General features: G+C 57.0%; 6 protein-coding genes across 6 annotated transcripts; 1 reads left to right on the forward strand and 5 right to left on the reverse strand.

The window, feature by feature from the left end:
- Positions 1–450: 450 nt before the first annotated feature.
- On the reverse strand, positions 451–1,915 carry B0H18DRAFT_1013100 (uncharacterized protein). The gene is made up of 5 exons (XM_048029084.1): positions 1,581–1,915; positions 1,324–1,366; positions 914–1,273; positions 750–850; positions 451–692 (listed from the first exon to the last, which is right to left on the reverse strand). The coding sequence occupies exons 1-5, from the start codon at positions 1,854–1,856 to the stop codon at positions 654–656; spliced, it is 819 nt and encodes a 272-aa protein (XP_047892260.1). The 5' UTR covers positions 1,857–1,915; the 3' UTR covers positions 451–653.
- A 383-nt stretch (positions 1,916–2,298) lies between these two features.
- Positions 2,299–5,113, forward strand: B0H18DRAFT_1085566 (L-methionine transporter; the record flags this gene model as incomplete). The annotated part of the gene is made up of 13 exons (XM_048031931.1): positions 2,299–2,620; positions 2,671–2,713; positions 3,012–3,232; positions 3,316–3,521; positions 3,660–3,926; positions 3,979–4,026; positions 4,083–4,200; positions 4,264–4,478; positions 4,540–4,586; positions 4,645–4,687; positions 4,740–4,803; positions 4,853–4,927; positions 4,986–5,113. The coding sequence occupies 13 exons, from the start codon at positions 2,299–2,301 to the stop codon at positions 5,111–5,113; spliced, it is 1,797 nt and encodes a 598-aa protein (XP_047892261.1).
- A 93-nt stretch (positions 5,114–5,206) lies between these two features.
- Positions 5,207–6,879, reverse strand: B0H18DRAFT_1013107 (uncharacterized protein). The gene is made up of 2 exons (XM_048029085.1): positions 6,573–6,879; positions 5,207–6,511 (listed from the first exon to the last, which is right to left on the reverse strand). Exons 1-2 carry the CDS (start codon positions 6,852–6,854, stop codon positions 5,399–5,401), a joined length of 1,395 nt encoding a protein of 464 aa, XP_047892262.1. The 5' UTR covers positions 6,855–6,879; the 3' UTR covers positions 5,207–5,398.
- A 116-nt stretch (positions 6,880–6,995) lies between these two features.
- On the reverse strand, positions 6,996–8,359 carry B0H18DRAFT_444419 (uncharacterized protein). The gene is made up of 2 exons (XM_048038125.1): positions 8,163–8,359; positions 6,996–8,094 (listed from the first exon to the last, which is right to left on the reverse strand). The coding sequence occupies exons 1-2, from the start codon at positions 8,319–8,321 to the stop codon at positions 7,138–7,140; spliced, it is 1,116 nt and encodes a 371-aa protein (XP_047892263.1). The 5' UTR covers positions 8,322–8,359; the 3' UTR covers positions 6,996–7,137.
- A 786-nt stretch (positions 8,360–9,145) lies between these two features.
- On the reverse strand, positions 9,146–10,283 carry B0H18DRAFT_1105128 (uncharacterized protein; the record flags this gene model as incomplete). The annotated part of the gene is made up of 2 exons (XM_048032637.1): positions 9,146–10,156; positions 10,209–10,283. The coding sequence occupies 2 exons, from the start codon at positions 10,281–10,283 to the stop codon at positions 9,146–9,148; spliced, it is 1,086 nt and encodes a 361-aa protein (XP_047892264.1).
- Positions 10,284–11,623: 1,340 nt separating this feature from the next.
- B0H18DRAFT_1211994 (Pkinase-domain-containing protein) lies at positions 11,624–15,091 on the reverse strand. Its single transcript, XM_048036449.1, has 5 exons — positions 14,775–15,091; positions 14,374–14,478; positions 12,750–14,323; positions 12,438–12,696; positions 11,624–12,380 (listed from the first exon to the last, which is right to left on the reverse strand). The coding sequence occupies exons 1-5, from the start codon at positions 15,033–15,035 to the stop codon at positions 12,036–12,038; spliced, it is 2,544 nt and encodes an 847-aa protein (XP_047892265.1). The 5' UTR covers positions 15,036–15,091; the 3' UTR covers positions 11,624–12,035.
- Between the last annotated feature and the right edge of the window lie 3,106 nt (positions 15,092–18,197).

Below are 18,197 nucleotides of genomic sequence, written 5' to 3' on the forward strand. Positions count from 1 at the left end.
TCAGTGACAGTGGACGTCACGGACGATAGCTCATTCATGCTGCAATTGTTCTGGCTCCTTCACGTTCTGGCGGCCAGCGACGACGTTTCCGAGGATCGCACAATCGCTTGCCAGCCTTGCGATACGAAATAGAGACGTGCCATGAGTCGGGTGTTCCATATACTTGGCAGAGAAACTGCATACCATTCACTCAACGTTGAACGGGACGCGCCCTGTGGATAACTTACGTGTCATTGACACCCTAAGTAGTATAAATGGGTTGGATGCTGTTACGCAGTGGGGCATACGACTCACTCCTCGACGTCATCTTCGTACTTTCGCATTGGCGGGCGTGACAGAGACGGACACAAGTGACAACGACAACAGAAATGACCAGACACGCAGAGATTGACAATGACATGACGACGCACCCCGCCTTGCTTCTCCGTAGCCTGGCCTACCAACTTGATTGTGGTCAGCAGCAGCTAAGACACTCAAATTAGGAACGGCTGCTGCCTTGTGGGGATGCGGCCCTACAGTGCCCGCGGGCATGTCGAATGTCAGATTGACAATACGTGCGTGGTCGGGTAGACGTTGGGTAGACGATGGAGAAAATGGCAGGAAACGGATTCGCGCTACAGCCTATGCTACATGTCATCCGATGGGTATATCTTTCAGGCCGGCAATCCGTGCCAGTGGTATAGAACAGCACCCTGGCACCAAGGCAACGTCAGATATGATGGTGAAATGATGTGGTAGCGCACACGTACGGTGCTGTTGTCTTTCTGTACAACCTTTCTGTTCACCAACGCGATCAGACACTTGTTCACACGCGCCTGGTTGAGGTCGGGCGGTTTCAGCAGCTCGACGACTGCGGTACCACCAGCCGCATCAGCGCACACACCAAACACATCACATCTAGAGCGTTGCTCACTGCCGACACCCCTCCCCGGGCGGTCCAAGAAGCCCTCAATGACCTGTTCAAGCCACCGCCTCAGGTTCGGCTCGCTCCCACGATACTCGAGCGGGAGGGTATTCGCGACCTTCTCCATGAGCAAGCCGCGCTCCCTCTTCTCCTTTGTAGTCAACTTCGGCTTGCCCACTTTCTTCTTCACGGGTACCTTCGAGCCAGACGCAGCGGTGGTCGCGGAGGCTGCGGTGGCGTTTGCGAGGACGGTCTCGTTGCCGGCTTCATCAGCAGATGGGGCGGTTGTTCGTGAAACGGGAGAGATGGGTGTGGGCGGGCGGTTGGCGGCGACTTCGGCGGCATGGGCTGCAGCAGCGTCTTCCTCTGCTGTATGGGCGATGAGGGAGTTGCCGGTTGTCTGAGACGTGTCTGCTTACCAGCTCTTCGTTTCGCGAGCTCGTATGATGCAGCAGTCGGTGCCTACATGCCATCGCAAATCATGGTCAGTCTGTCGTCAACCGTGGCTTCCCAATTCTCCTCTCCTCTGGAAGCCATTACCCCGGCATGAGCACACGACCTCAGGTGGATGATGCGGATGATGCGGATGCCGAAGGTCACGATGCTCAGCGTTCTTGTGCGGAGACCGCCATCCACTTCTACCGGTTCTATCACGGGAACGTGATGAAATACACACCTGAGGCCAGTCCACTGTGAGAGCGTTCATGTTCATTACGTAGAGCCAGCTTGCGAAGCTTTCATTGAAGGAGCTGAGAGCGTCGCCAAGGTTGCGCATGGCCTGCACGCTGTTGTTGAGAGCCTCCACCTCGTCCAGTAGCTCTCCGAGCGCGGGCTCGAGGAAGCCGAGACCATGGGGCGCGTCAGGGTATGCGCCCGAGCGCGAGAGGCGGAAGAGGGACCCCTGCGAGACGCGACGAAGCGGGGTGCGCTGCGGTGCAGGAACTGTGCTCATTGTGGCGATCTATGCCGTGATCCAAAACATGGGCGGGAGGAGGCGCGACGGAGAGGAGAAGGACAACCACAGGACACCCTGCAAGCGCAGGCCAATGGGGACGCGTCGCGTCTGCGATACACGTGACTGACGCGCAACGCGTTGCAAGGCGGCCACGCGCGTCGTCGCGGGGGCATTTGCGGGTGGCTGCCGGCTGGAGGCCGACTGGCTTGGGGGCTGCTTCTGCGATTGCGCTATTGATCGGCTAAAGAGCCTCAAGGGCCCGCTAAAAGGCCTCGTCCATGGTTACCACCACCGCGCCACAATCGTAGCCTTCCCCAGCCCGGACCTCGTAGGCCTCCTTTCCCTTGTCTTCGTCGCAGCTCGTCCGCTGGCGGACAGGATATCGGCTCTTTTCTTTGGCCTTTGCCCCCACCGCCAAATCGCCGCGAAAGTCGGCCACATGAACCCAGGCTCGTCCACGCTCTTCGATGCGCTCAAGTCGCCCTCCAGCTTGAGCCCCCATCTTCCGAACCCGAGCTACAAGCGAACTGTTCTCTCGCCTCGCGCTTCTCTCGACTCCGATGACTCTGACTTACGCGACCTCGAGATCTCCGAGGGCCTCCTTCTCGTCGATGCGCCGATCAGTGCGCGGGGGAAGGCGTATCCGCTCACTCCCCTCGATTTTGAGCACGATCTTCTCCCGCTCACAGCAGGGTTAAGCAATGCTGATGGGTTCGCTGCTGCTGCCGCAGCACAGCCGAAGACGCTGGGTCTTCTCAATGGTAGTGACACATACCTAATTTGTAGAACGTACGCTGACAACAAATTGCAGGCATCGCCCTCATTGTAGGGCTGCAGATTGGCTCAGGGATATTGTAAGTGCACAATCGTCGCTTAGACTGGTGGACAATGGCAATGGCACCGTATGCCAAGTTGTGACTACATCTCAGGAACGTAGAAGCAGGCTTCGGCAATTTGGTGTAATGTCTCGATCACTGGTTGTGGGTCCAACGGCGGAATCCTCTTGATCGGATCGGTTCTAAGAGGTCCTGGGCCTACGGCTGGTACAACTGGCCTCTGCGGAACCACCGTCTACAGTGCACATACGTCCTCCTTCATCCGAGAGCGTCATGCTATCACCTTGGAAGCATGCTAACGATCACCTTCACACAGCTCTGCCCCTGGAGTCGTCATCGCTAACATGCACTCCGTCGGTGCAAGCCTCGGCATATGGCTCGGTGCGGGTCTGCTCGCATGGACCGGCGCGAGCAGCTTTGCGGAGCTCGGCTCGTCCATCCCCGTCAACGGCGGCGCCCAAGCTTACCTGCACTACGCGTACGGCCCGCTCGTCGCATATCTCTTCGCATGGACCGCTATCATCGTCCTCAGCCCTGGTGAATTGTCTCCCGTATCTCGTCTCTCGTACTCAGTGCTGATTTAAATTGATATTTGAATGGGACGTTGCTGGCGTTGACAGGCGGGAACGCTGTAATCAGCTTGGTATTTGCGGAGTACCTCAATCGGCTGTTCTGGCACAGCACGAGTGCGGATGCGTCCCCCGATAGTATCCCGCAATGGGCTGTCAAGCTCACTGCGGTATCTGCCATCCTTTTCGTATTCCTCATATGCGTTGCCACTCCCAACGCAGCGCCCCGCATGGCGGTGATGTTCACCGCGGTCAAGGTTCGCGCCTCCTACTCATCGAGGAGCCTTCGCTAACTCCGAACCACCAGGTCGTGGCTCTGGTACGTCAGCTTGTGTCTATTGTTTCCCAAGCAGTTCGCAGAGATGCCGATACTAACTGTGCATCGCATTCTCCAGATCTCAATCACCGTCCTCGGCCTCGTGCAGCTCGCTCGCGGACAGGCGTCCTCCTCGCTCACGTCCGAACCCTTCTTCGCGTCGCCACTCTCCGGCGCGGGCGCAAGCTCGCTCGCACAGGCAGGGCCCTCTGAGATTGCGCGTGCGCTCTACTCGGGTTTGTGGGCGTTCGACGGATGGAACCAGGCGAACTACGTCGGCGGCGAGATGAAGGACGCGCAGAGGAATATCCCGAGGGCGATCCACTGTAGTATGGGTGCTGTGATCGTGAGTGTGGTCTTGCGCCACGGCCACGTTCAATTGCTGACTCGTGGTGTAGATCCTTTTCTTCCTCGCGAACCTATCGTACTTTGTCGTGCTCGACAAGGCGCGTCCCAGGACTGACGGACTTGACATCGCACTAACGCCGTATTACGTTCACAGGCAACCCTGGCGCGCAGTAACACCGTGGCCCTGGACTTTGGCCGCGCGCTCTTCGGTCCCGTCGGCGGGATCGTCTTCGCGCTGATGGTCGCCATCTCATGCTTCGGCGCCCTCAACGGTTCGTTCACCCATGATAAACGAGTATTTACTCAGAATGACTCTGACTACGGACACCGCGCAGGCTCGGCCTTCACCTCGTCCCGTCTGATCTACGCCGCGGGCAAGGAGGGTTACCTCCCCGCGGTGTTCGGGCAGCTCAACAAGCGCCTGCAGACACCGCTCAACGCGATGGGCCTGCAGGCGACGCTGACGATCACGTTCATCGTCGTTGGGGGCGGCTTTCGGTCGCTGATCAACTTCTCGGTCGTCGCCGCGTGGACGTTCTACTTCCTCACTGTGAGTAGCGACGCTCGGTCGGGTGGTGTCCGCGGAGGCTGACGGTGCGCTGGCCGTGTAGGTCCTGGGTGTGCTGGTGCTGCGTATGAAGGAGCCGCAATTGGAACGGTATGCATCTTGAGGCGTCGTGATTGGGCTGGATTGATCGTTAACATTCTTCGTGCAGGCCGTACAAGACGTGGCTTACTACGCCTATAATCTTCTGCGCCGTGCGTCACTCATCATGGCCGGTTCGTGTGATTCGCAACTAAAAGTGCACAGGTTTGCATCTTCCTGCTGTCGATGCCCATCAAGGCCGCGCCGACGCAGGCGTTGGCCGCAATAGGTTGATATGTGCCTCAACTGTCCCTCTCTCATGCTGACGCGAAGTGCAGGCTTTATCCTGGCGGGCATCCCCGTGTACTATATGACGCAGCGCGAAGAGCTCTCGTCCACGCTGAACGCCATCTGTACGTCATCGAGAGCACTGCTCGCCTTGTTGTGAGCCTGACCGGCTCTCATTGACAGCGATCGCGAAAGACCGGTTCGAACGATTGCGCGCGAGGTGGGCGCACGGAGACGACTGGGAGGCGGTCTCGGCCGAGCGAGAGGACCACGTCGAGATGGTCGATAGCGCACGGACGTCTCTGATGTAGCTGGTAGTGAGTAGTGTGATAAATAAAGCTGTGTTGTACACTGTTCTCAGTAAGCCTGATGGTCAGTCCGGCATGGTTCAGAAAGTGGAGATGAAGCGATTTGGGACCATAGTGCTGTAAGCATACATTGCCAGTCATAGTATAAATTTTACTCTATTAACGTCCTCGTACATCTAGTGGCGGCATTTGGGGAAAGGTCATGCATGGCCGTGTGTGCATTGCCTGCGTACATAGCATAGGTTGATCAAGAGAATTGACACAGTATGAAGGATGGTGGCGGTGCCCTCACTCCTCTGCAGCTTCGACGCGCTCGAGGAGAGGGCGGCCCTCATGCCGCCTACTGTGCCTCAAAGCGGAGTCGTGTCGGGCAAGTATCTTCTGGCATCGCAGGCATCTCCACCTGTCCTCGCCGGTATGGGTCGCCTCGTGGCGCTTGAGGTCTCTACTCGCCAGGAACGAGTAATCGCAATCGACATATTTGCAGTGAAGCAGATTTCTCGGCGTGTTGTCGCGCTTGGGGGCAGAGTGCGCACTTTGCGGTTTCGCGCGCGGGACTCTCACCCTGGAGCCGGTCTTGGCACGAGTTGTAGCATGTCCCGCGCCAGCTTTGCGACTCCGACTCCTGGTCATCATGGATCCCGATGCGACGTTACGAGCAGCTTGATCGCTGCGATTCTTGACCTTGCCGACTTCCCTGGTGCCTTGTGCTTTACCTGAGTCGCCGCTGCTGCTAACATCTACTGGATCCTCCTCAGGTGTGTATTCGTTGTACGCGTCATCTTCGCTGAGCTCACTTGACGATGCTTGCGAGATCGTGGGAGAGCTAGGCCGTGAGATGGATGAATCGGAAGCGGGCTCGCTCATAGGACCATACTGCTGCGATGTCGACGTGAGTGGCGTTGACTCGGTCTCCGCGAGAGGTGCAGACGACACTGTGGAGGGCGTGTATGCCGAGGCGACCTCAGCAGACTGAGAAACAATGGACCGACTCCTCGCAGTTGCAGGCATGCACGCCAGCAAAGACATTACTGTCTCTTCTTCTTCCAGGTCCGGGTCCGGGTCTAACTGATATGGCGCAGGTACATCCCGCCCCTCGGCATGGTTTTCAGGTTGCGCGCCACGGCGTAAGGCTTTTCCATGCTCCTGGTTCGGTTCTTTCAAGCGGAGCCACTGCGTGACAGCGAAAGTAGTGACTAGGACTGGTTCGGACCGCCAGTGCCCATCCAGGTGGCGCCGCACATAGGACGAAGTTTGATGTTGACCATTGCTTGAGACATGGTCGTCGGAGAGTGCCACAGAACCAGATCGAGCGTCTGGAGGACTTTGGATGGTATTGGGATCGTCGCCAGCGATACCAATACCTGTAGCCTTGTTGTGCGCCACACGTTCGAGACGAATCTGCGGAGCAACCCAAGTGGGTCAGAGGCTACCATGAGCATAGGGATAGCAAGTGGCATACAGCGCTATCCCGGTGTTCTGAACGCTCCGGCCCCGGGCCCTGGTTCGTCTCTGGTTCATCCATTATGGATTCCTCCACTGGGTAAGACGTGGCTGAGTGCGCGTACTCTACTGAGTCGGAAACGGTGGAGGTAGGTGGCATAGTAGGACGAGGGGAAGAGAGTCGATGACATGGACGATGAAGCTCTGCCAGGAGAGGGCCAAAGCCTGCACTTATACTCATGCCAGCGGCTATGAATGCATGCGGACTTCGGGACTCGGACTCGGACGCGCAAAAGTACATATTGTGACGTGGTCACGGGCTTGGATTGTGACATCTCGAGTCAGACAGAAGCAGCTGCTTGTACAGTAGCTCGTCTGTCTGGAAACCGGTTTGAGGTGCCAGTCAGCCGATGAAGTCGAATACAAAATTTTGTAGTAAGCATACACTGTTATAAGCATCATGACAGTACAAGAACGCCAGGTCCAACTGTCCCAGCACGCATATGCATATGGCATACAGGTCGTCAATATATGGTTCGCATACTTAGCTCATTTGGCCGGGCGGCTAGGGCTCAAGCCTGGCCTCATTCGTCAATGACATCGAGAAACTCGAGGAGTGGCTTCTCGCCCTTATGCCGCCCAGTGCTGTGCCGCATGCCGGCGTCATGTCGAGAAAGGACGGTGCCGCACAGCATGCATTTCCACCCGCCCCTGCGATCATGAGCCGCCTCATGACGACGGAGGTCCGCCTTGCGCAAGAACGACCGCTTGCAGCCATTGTATCCACATGAGATGGGTGCCCCCACCTGTCTGCGTGGGCTCCCGAGCAATGTGCGCCGTTCAGCCCAGGGGGTCCTCCGTTTCGACCTTTTCTTGCTTTTAGGGCCCGAAACGCTGTATACCTGGAACGGTGCTGCCTCACTGGGGTGCTCCACGGAGGCATTCATGCGCCCAGGCTCAACAAGTCCTGGTTCACGATGTAGATCGACATCATTATGGTCACTGATGTCTCCTGTAGCTCCGTCTTGCGAGTCCTCGTATTCGCTAGAAGCGGCATCGTCCTCTGCGTCGGGCAGGACTGACGATGACGATGGCGCTTGGGGATTCGCAACCGCGGAACGGGTTCTGCTTGCGCGCATACGCGATAGCAAGGTGATCGCCGACTGCTCCATCTCCGCTAGGCCGGGTAAGTGCGGTGTTGCGTCGGGTACACGATCGCGTGTGGCGTGTCCGTCAAGCAGTCGATCTTCGAGACGATGCTCTGGTTGGATTTGGTCTAGTGAAGACGGCCTGATCGAGTGGGCTTGAAACTCGTCATTACGAAGACGCCGCACAGAAAAGGTCGCCTGGACTCGGAATGCTTCGGATCGTCCTTCCGGATGGCATATAAACGACGTCTGATGTCGAGATTGTAATGCACTAGGGTCTTCGCACTCTATCATAGCGCTAGAGGAGACCATCCGATAATTGAGGGCAGTAGAACCGGCCACAGGAACAGGTTTGACTGAGAGACGGATACCTGGAGTGGCGTTGTGTGGCACCTAAATGGGAGACAATATTGATCCAAGTGAGATGATGACTATCACGCGCATGAACGCACTCATCGTACACTGTTATTGCTATCATCGCCAGTCTTGGCTGCGATGTCAGGTAATGACGCCTCCATCACAAACCGCACGCAGTGGCGAGGCGGATGAGACGTGGCGGAGAGCGCGGCGGACTCGGGGGATGCCCGAGGCGCAACTTGAAAATTAGAGGGCGGCTGCATGGAAGATATGAGTGGCGCAAGTACTGTAGACAAGTAAGATTGGGGATGCAGGAGCGGATGTCTACGCCCATGGTTATATATGACGAACAGACAGGAATCAGACGCCAGTGCGGTACATCATCATGGCCGCATGCCGTTGAGCTCGCGGGCGCTACTACATAGTGGGCTGAAGCGGAAGCGTCACGGTCAAAGCGGCGCTACCGACTGTAACTTGAAAATGCTTGTCGCTCACGAACCATCTCCGTCGCACATGTATTAGCTCGAGCCTAGGCCAGTTATTTAATTGATGAATTGTCATGGGCGGACGTCGGGCGGACGTTGATGCTTTGCGCTATGAAGTCCGCCTTTGGTGCCAGTAGTACGAGATGACCTAGTTTCAAAAACTTGTAAGTACTGCGACGAGCAGCGTTATATACCTTGCGAAATCAACTGTAGACGGTCTGAACAGACGCACTCGGGCTAATACAGCGAGTAAGTATTGGGTATATATTGATCAGTCTCTGACGAAACTAGATACAGAACTTGTAGTAGATGATCTTGAACGCAGCTACTATGAACTACTAGATCTATGCATAATGTTTCTGCACCAAATTGAACGGAGCTCTGTGGGTATACATGCCGCCAATACCTCCCCCAGGCCACACCGGATGCCTGACCATTGGTAAAGCAGCTCATCTCAGAGCAAATGCCGTAACGACAAAGGACGGGCTCGCACAGCGCCAGCCGGCGCAGGCTACTACCTGCTCAGCTTAGTGACCTACCGCTATGCAGCTTCGGTCGCGGCAGGTATACTTCTCCGAGTCGCAGCGTGTAAGTGGCCATGGTTATGAATTGGGACGGGTCGAAGTTCGCCTGGCAACACGAGTCGCATTATCTGTGGTTTCTGTCGAGCCACATCCGCCGGCAGCTACTTCGTCCGCGGATGGTGCATCTTCAACAATTTGGACGGCCACGATCCATAACGGTTTCCCCCTGTGTCTGTTTCTCGAGTGGCGCTCTGCAGAGTCCGCGCGCGAGAGTATCAAGTTGCAATGCAGGCATTGGACTCTGCGCTGTTCATGCGTAACGGATTCATGCCGGTCCCGATCCCGCTCTCGTGTAAAGGTTTGCTGGCAGCCACTCTTGCGACACGCGATGTGCGTTGAAGGACATTTGATGTGGGTATTTTGGCGGGACGAAGATGCACGGCGCAAGTTCGGGCGATACTCGTCATCGCTCTGCAATCTTCGTCTTGGCCGTTTCTTCTGAGGCATGAGGGTAGACTGTCCGGCACAATCCTCCTCCTCGTCTGTTTCCGCGCGTCTTTTCAAGTTCCTTCGGAAGGTCTGGCGCAGTACTTGTGGAGATTGCGCTGTCTGGCGTTCTTGATCCTTTTGATCGTGCAACTCGGATGCTGTTCCATGGACGCTGAGATCGGTCTCAAATTCACACGTCTGCGCTGTTGAACCCGAGTCGTCCACCGCCACAGTACTTGATTTGGTTCTTCCAAGCCCCGTGTCGTCCATGCTAGGAGCGATGTGGAAGCTTTCGTCGCCGTTTGTTGTAGGGGTGGGTGACAGCGTGGTCGAGGTTGGCTCCTGTGTTGCAAGCGCGGGTTCAGGTTCGGGGACCAGCGCAGGAAGAGGTGGTGGCGACCGTGGATGCGGCGAAGGGACAAAGGGGGGTGACCAGGTGTAGTGAGAATGGAAGTCGTGGTATATTGAAGAACCGTCTGCCAACTGCGAGGACCAGTCCGGCAAGTCCGGTAGACCGAATTCTCGTAGGAGCTCCGACAGGTTCGTCGGATTGTCGAGGGGCGACGGAAAATTCGCATCACTTCCGAGAGAAGAAAGACTCTGCATCGCTAATGAGACATGAGGGTAAATGAACGACGACCATTTTACTCACATCTGTGTCGAAGTACTCCGTGGCGAAAGAATCTTCGCTTGACAGAAGCATCGAGTATAGGTCTGAGGCCGACATGGGGTCGTCGAATGCAAGGGGCAACGGTCCAAACGGGCTCGGTATTTCGCAAGGGGATGGGTGAGGCGGGTAAGACAAAAAGGACTGCCGTCCACGGTAGGACAGGCGATATGGAGTGCGATTGTGTGGAGGAGCGCCACCCTCGACTGGCTTTTATAAATTTCAGCCGCTGTAGTGTACTGTGTACAGTGATTCACACCATAGCGGATCCTATCCATATGCGCAGTTACCACTAACCTAGAAGCACCTCGGAAATCTGCTCAAAGGGCTCACCGTGTCCCAGAATAATGGTAACAATTTCGGAGTTCTATGAGCCGTATACTTCCAGCAGAGCCACTGTGAAAATCCCCCACACAGCCTGCCTTCACTGTCGTTCCTTTCTCGGTCGCAGACGGTTCACGTTGACGATTCCGGTCAAAATGCCATCGAGTTGAAGCTGATGGTAACGGTATGTTAGCATGACTCGGACTCTCAGAAAAGCCAGACACGAAGAACCTTTGATTGCCATCCCACACCTGATGGGTCCCTTGCGTCGCGTCAAACTTGAAGAAACGCCACAGGTGCACGCCGGTTGCCAGTGAGTCCGTTCCGAGCTGTCCAGATCCGGAAGGACGTCACAGCGTCCAGCGTTTCCTTTCCTTGTAAAATTGCAAGAATGGAGGCTTCTAGCCCAGTACACCGCTAGATTTGACAGCGGGCGCATGAATGCGATGTACGTTCTGGCGAAACGCGGCCAGCGGCGGTGACCGCACTTGATCTCAACAACTCAAGTCTCATTAGCATCTCGACAGTCGGAGCTACCAAAAAGAGACATGCTGTACCATAGCGCTCTCGCGCACAGCTTCCTGCCTACTAGTCTGCCGGGACCACACGCGTCGCCCGTTCACATTCCACCACTGGCAGTGCCAGTGCTGAGTGCTCCGTCCCGTAGACTCACGAAACCTCTCGTGTGGCGGTATAAGAGCAATCGAAGCCCAAGAAAGAATCCGTTGAAGCGTTCATCAAGATGTCCTGTGAAAGTACAAGAGTGGAGCGCATCGGAAATTGTGTTGTAGAAGCACAGCACCGGCGCCTACAGGAGGCGGTTGTTTGGTTCTAAGGCTCTTGCCAAACAACATAGTTCCATATTTGGCAGCCAGTGCAAGCCTGAGGCGGCAGGCCTCCTCAGCCTCAGGCTGAATGTTGCCAGATGTTGCCTGAACGCAGGCCTCGATTGCTCACTTCCTGTCAATATACGAAGCAGCTTTATCCAAGTCGGAATAATGTTGCGTCCCATATTCCAGTTCAGTGGAAAGCTTGACTTACTCGGACATGTTGAGACACAACTTCAGCAAGTACTGGAACGCCATCACCGCCGTCGCCTATACTAATAGTAGTAGAGTGCGAGAGGGCTAGAAGCCATGTCATTCTGACCCGCACCTACGTACGGTTGTGAGCAAACGGCAACGTACATGACCACGGGTTCGGTGACTAAGTAGATGCGTCTAATACATATCGTGGATAGGTGCGGGCTACGAATGGGTGATGTGCGAGACCAGACAGACGAGAAGTGACGAGAGAGTGACAAGAGAGGCAGCGAGAGGAGAGGATGAGATGATCATAAAGAGACGTGTGAACATGCATACGGTCGTGGATTCATCGGAGGGTATCGTACAAATGCAAATATCCAGAACAGACGTCGGCGCTAACGATTTGAACGACGCCAGCAAGGTACGAACCTCCTCGCCGCTGTAACTACCTGCAGGAGGACCGCTAGCGCAACGACTGCTTTGACGAGCGAGTGCTCATGGGTGGCGGTCCGCCGGGCATCCCGAAGCCCTCCGGATCCTCGCCTTGCCCCTGCACCTGTTGATCTTCGCCAGAACCCGAACTCGAGCTGGCGTTCTTGATCGACACCAGTACCTCCTTACAGTACTTGATCTTGTCGAAGAGGCGCTGATTAAACTTGGCCTGCTTCGGGTCCGAGACCGGTGGGCGAAGTGCAAGGCCCATTACCTCGCTCAGAGTCCACCGGGTGAGGTTGTAGTCCTTGTCGATGTGGGTGATGAGTAGGCCTTGGGACGAGAGGATGACTTTTGAATGGTCGTAGAAGTTGAACTGTCAAACCGAGCGATCAGTGACGTCGAGAGAAGACAAGAAGACGCGAAGACGGACCTGTAAGACGTCGTGACTCATCTTGAACACGATAACGTGCTTCATGCGGAGGTACTTCTGCACGAAGTCCATGCCCTTCGTGCGTTCCTTGTCTTCGTAAGTGTAGTCGTATTCGCCGTAGAGACGATCCATGATATAGCGTTCGAAATGCTTAAGGAGATACACCTTGCTCTTCAGATCTTCGGGATATACAGACACCGTGTAGTTCTTGCGCACGTATACCGAGCCCTGGCGCCTCGACGAGACGTAATCAAAATGACTGTGGGAAAGGTCAGTAATGCAATGACGTGCAGCTGGCCAAAGGGTGCGCACTGTTTATCTGCGGAGAGAATCATCGTCGTACTGTCGTTAAAGTGCACCCCGACAGAGCCATCGGTGAGCGCATAACCCATGCCGTACTTGTTGCAGTAGTCGACCCAGGATACGATGAAGACCTTCGGGTCGGGCAAGCCAACCTCCTCGCGGGGATCCTTGAAGACTCGTCCAGCAGCCTTCGCATCAAACGCCACAGTGAGCGTCTGCGCGGCGGCGTCGAACCCATTCACGCGGAGAGCGGGCGCATTCTCAGTGGACGACGACGGGACCGGGGCCGGAATAGTCGACTCCTCCTTAGGCACCTGCCTCTCTTTCACCTTCTCTCTCTCCTTGTTCGACTCTCCCCGCCGTTCGCGAGAAGGCCTGAACTCTGCAGGGGGGACGTTCTCCTGGTCCTCCTGGCCGTACGCCGAACCGGGCGCGCTGCCGGGCACCATCTGCGCGACGATGCGCGCTTTCTGGCTCTCCAACTCCTTCTTGCGGATCACCTCTCGCTGTACATCTTCGTCTTCCTCGCGCTCTGCGATGTTTTGAAGGTTCGTACGGCCGGGGCGTGCAGGGGAGCGCGGGTCCTTGGCTGCTTGGAGTTTGCGGAGGAGGGGCTCGCCACGGGGTGCAGCGAGGGGCGCAACCAGCAGAGGTTGACGAGCGGAGCTGAGCAGGGCAGAGATCGGCGAACCAGGTTGCACGGCCTTCTGGAACTCCTTCTCTTGTTGCGCCAAGCTTGACGACATGCCCTTGCTCTTGCTCGACGTAGCCGCAGAAGGCGCAGGTGGCGCGGGGACGTTGATGCTGGTTACCTGATCCTCGTCCAGCATTGCGTAGCGCTTGAGGCGCGCGAGGTTCGCCTCGGAGATCGAGCGCGTGATATGTGCGAAGCTCGGGGGGCCGTCATGCGCAGTTGCGGGGATGTAACCAGGCACGACGCCTGTTGTGAACCACGCATGTTCAACGATTTCGTGAAGGGTGGGGCGTTGCTGCGGGTCGGGGGTGAGGATCTGCTGTACGAGCTCCCTCACAAGCACAGACACAGCGCGGTCTTCGGGGAATTCGTACTCATTGTCCCGAATGCGCTTATAGATGGCCTTGACATCCTTGGTTTGGAACGGCGGGCGGCCGACGACGAGCGTGTAGAGTATGACGCCAATCGACCACGTGTCGACCTCGAAACTGTGCCCATTTGCGGTGTCGAAGAGAACCTCGGGCGCAATGTAGTTCGGCGTGCCGCAGATCGTCTTCTTGCGTTCGCCCGGGTTCTCGATGAGCGCCGCAAGGCCGAAGTCACCGACCTTCACGTTCATGTTACGGTCGAGGAAGATGTTGCCGAGCTTCAGGTCACGGTGGATGACCTGGTGCGTGTGCATGTATTGGCACGCGCCGATGAGCTGCACCATAAAGAAACGTGACTCCGGCTCTGTGAAGCGTCGCCGCCGTCGCAGCATGTCCATGAGTGAGCCATTGTGGCATAGCTCGAGGGTCATGTAGACGTTGTCGTCGTCCTCGAAACATTCTTGGAAACGAACGATGTTTGGGTGGTCGAGGGAACGGTGGATCTTGATTTCGGCGTAGAGCTGTGTGGCTGTTAGACGGGATGTTCAAGTTGCCACGACGACGTGCGTACCTTTGTCTTCGCCTTCTTAGTCTTGAGAGAGGATTTCGTGACAACTTTACACGCCGACCTTGAGCCGCGAGAGTCTTGGACTTCATACACGCGAGCGAAGCCACCCTGTCGATGCAAATGTCAGTGACTGGCAACACCGTCTCACCAGGAATGCCGCAAGTGGAGTCCCTATAACATGCACACAAAGATACCCGCGAGGCAAAAGAACTCGCAAGGCGCCACTACACGTCACGAATCGCGATTGAAGATGTGGTCGTCACCCAACTCCAAACAGACAACGGCGACGCCGCCACATCCGTCGTGCTGCGAACGAGCAGCGCGGATGAAGCACAGGGCAGTGAGATGCAGCAAGCAAATCATAGCAGGGACAGGCACAACTCAAGCCGCCGAGTTGTACTTACTTCGCCGAGCATGCCAATGCGGAAGAATTCAACCGTTCGAGACTTGTCGGTAATGACTTTGGGAGGTGAAGGCGGGGTGACTTTCATATTCTGCCTCGGCAGCGGGGGCGATGAAGGGTTGCGGTGTTTCTCTTGGACTTGTGGCTTGGGGGGTGTCCCGGGTGGTGCGTAGGGCTGGTTAATCGCGTGGTGGTTCGTAGGCGCGGTGCTGAGGGGGTTTCGCCGCGGCGGCGGGGCCATGGTGTAGAGGGGGACGGACATCGTCGTGGGCAGGCCTGACGCCGTCGACGCAGGTGCAGGGGTGGCTCGTGATGGATGGGAAGAAGCAGGAGCAAGCCTGCGACGTCGTGCTCAACGCATGTTAGCCACGCTTACATAATCCCACGTTGTTGGTTCGATTTCGCGTAGCGCGTTTTCCACGTGACCGTGGTGGGGATGCGGTGGGCGCCTGAGCGATGGTACGCGACGCGCTGGGCGCTTTGGGCCAAAGCAGCCCGCCACTCGTCCGACTGCCGCACCTGCCATTGTCTCCTCGGTCAAAGCGCACCCTCCCGACGCTATGTCCCTCTTCAGGCAACTGTGGCGATGCACGCACTTCTTGTTCTTCCTCCCCCACCACCACTCCCCCGACAAATACCTTCGCCCTCCCCTCGCAACTTCTGCACGGGCTATTGTCCCGCGACTCGCAAGCAACCTCCTATACATACAGTCCCCCTGGCCGTGCTTGCACCCAAGCACGGCGAGATCGACATACCACCTTCAATCGGCCACGCCACAACCCTCACTTCATACCGCAACATGGCTCGAGGATCTCCAGGAAGGTATGTCCGCTTTGTTCATGTCAGGCAGACGATCGTAGGGCCCTGCGCCTCTGTGTCGCGCGACATCCTTGCTCGCCGTGCGCGCTACTCGCCGTTTTTGGTGTCGCCGACAAACCTCCCTCTACCTCGAACGCTTCTCACAGCGATCGCGTGTATGGTGGCGTCGTGACACGATTGAGTCTAGCACACCGCTCGAGGATACATCTGTCATCTTCGTGGCCGCCTGCGTCGCTGTGGAGAATGACTACTTCGCTCTCCTCCCGCTCTCCTCCCGCCCCTGCTTCGCGCATGACTGCTACCGCAGGGACGGCAGCGACGTCCATCATCGTTTCTGCCGCTGTGCTGCATCATGCGCGCCCTACAACGCACTGAATGTGCTCGTTGCGCCGACGCCACATTTGGGGTCGCCCGACTGTGCTGTCATGACCTCTCCTTGCCTCACTCTTCCTCACTGTCTTGACATTTCGAGGGCGTGCGTGCACTGGCTCACCATACATGACGGTTCCCTGAATCGTCGGGCTTCGCCTGGGCTCACCGCGCTGGTCATCGTACACGGTGTTGGACGCCACATCTCCGTGCGACTCATGTTTATTCCACAAACGAGCTTATCATAAGCCTGGTCTGTCCGTATGTCCGCCTCTGCCTCGCAGCCCACCATTGTGGCGCTTTGAGCAGTCTGCACATGCGTCTGCCATGTACGCGCTACGGGTCCAAGTTATGTTGGCCATTGAGCTCCACATCTCCATGAGTGAGATCTGGGACACCGCGCCTCACCTAATACACGCTTGAAGCGGTATCGACGCGTCCATGGCGCGTCAGAACGCCCCCTCTCCACGTCCCGGTCATTGTGGCGTCGCACAGACCACGATCTTCGACGGTCTCTGTGACACTAGACCGTCAACAATATGATTGCAAACTTGATGCGATGTTCTGTGCAGTGTCCCAGCACAGTGGGTTGCTTGCTTAGGACACGCACGCACGTAGGATGGGCCCCTACTCATATTCGCCCTCACAGTCTGCTGCAGTCTTTTGGGACGTTCTGCCTTCCCATTTGCATCCCTTTTCGACCGAGAATTTCCGTGTACTAACCTCCCCTCCCTTCTCGCAGGGGAATCCTCAAGTCTGGTGGCTCCGATGGCACGCACCGGAAACGCTCGACCGTCCACTTCCACGACGAGCGTAAGGAGCGTGACCTCCGCGCCCAGCAGCTCCGGAACCTACGAACCACAAAGCCACGCACGCAAACAGACGGGGTTGAGAATGCGAAGCGCCTCACCGTTGGGGTCAACGCCGTGACAGGCAAGATGGTGTTCAAGATCAAGCCACCACAGCCGCCGGGTGGAGAGCATATACCAACGCCGATGCCGTCGCCCACCACGGCGATGGCGGCCCTCGCAGATGAAGATGAAGATGATGAGATGGGCGAGGGAGACGAAACGGACGCTGAAGATGCGAACGGAGAGAACGAGGATGACGACGATATGGAAGAGTGCGACGTGACACAGCCGGCAGACGGTGCCGGCAGCGGACACCAGCCGGCACGGAATTCCACCGTGGGCGAGATCAGGAGACCCCTCGAAGATGATGACGACGAAGTACTCGACTGGGGGATTAGTGATGAAGAGGATCAAGATGGGGACCATGACCAGCCCGCGAAAGGCGGAAATGAGGGCGAAGATGAGGAGGATAAGGAAGATGACGATAAGAAAGACGAGGACAATGATGAGGATGAAGACGAGGACGATGAGGACGATGATGAGGATGAAGATGAAGACGAGGATGAGGACGAAGATAAGGAAGGCAAAGGTGAGCTGTCTCCGGCCTTCGTCATGTACCAACGATCTGAGCACCTCGCAGAGATCAAACCGGACGAGCTTTCCGATCGCAGGAACGAATCGCAACAAAGGCAGGACGCAGCGCGACAGCACGCCATATCCCATAATGAAGACTCAACACAGGCGGAGCCGACGAAACCTGCATCCGAGGAGGACGTCGAGAAGTTCCTAGCCTCAGTGCCGATTCCTCCGGCCGGTCCGCCGCCTCATTCAGAGGACTTAGAGGCGGATACACAGGCCACCTCGACACAGGTGTCTCCGGCCCACTCCGAGCGCTACCGCTCGCCGTCGCCGGAAGGACGCCGCTCTGCAGCGCCTTCACCGGAGCCGCAGCTTCCGCCAGGGTTGGCCCGCCAAGATACCAGCAGGTCGCCTTCTCCGAGGCTGCAGACTCCGCCGCCGGTTGTGCTACGATTCAGAGAAGAGACGGAGGCAGAGAAGAACAAGCCAGCCGAGCTCGAGCTCGAGCTTGAGTCGATTCTAGCGTCACTATCGCTCGGACGACGCGACACCACTACAAAGAAATCCACCCAGCCCGATCTTGGCCTCGATCTGGGTCTGGCGTCACTGTCCCTCACGCACGACGCCACAACCGACAGGCCGGTCGAAGATGACCTCGGTCTCGACATGGGCATGGCCTCGTTGTCGCTGGCCCCTCCCCGCCCGCCGCGTTCCCCTAGGCGTCTGTCGCCTCCGCCTGCCATTGTCAACACGGTCGAAGACGCCACAAAGGAGGACGCCACAAAGGAAGTGCCCTCCATTGTGGT

Source organism: Fomitopsis serialis (genome assembly GCF_022376445.1).
Source record: "Fomitopsis serialis strain Sig1Antser10 chromosome Unknown B0H18scaffold_43, whole genome shotgun sequence".
Lineage (NCBI taxonomy): Eukaryota > Fungi > Basidiomycota > Agaricomycetes > Polyporales > Fomitopsidaceae > Fomitopsis > Fomitopsis serialis.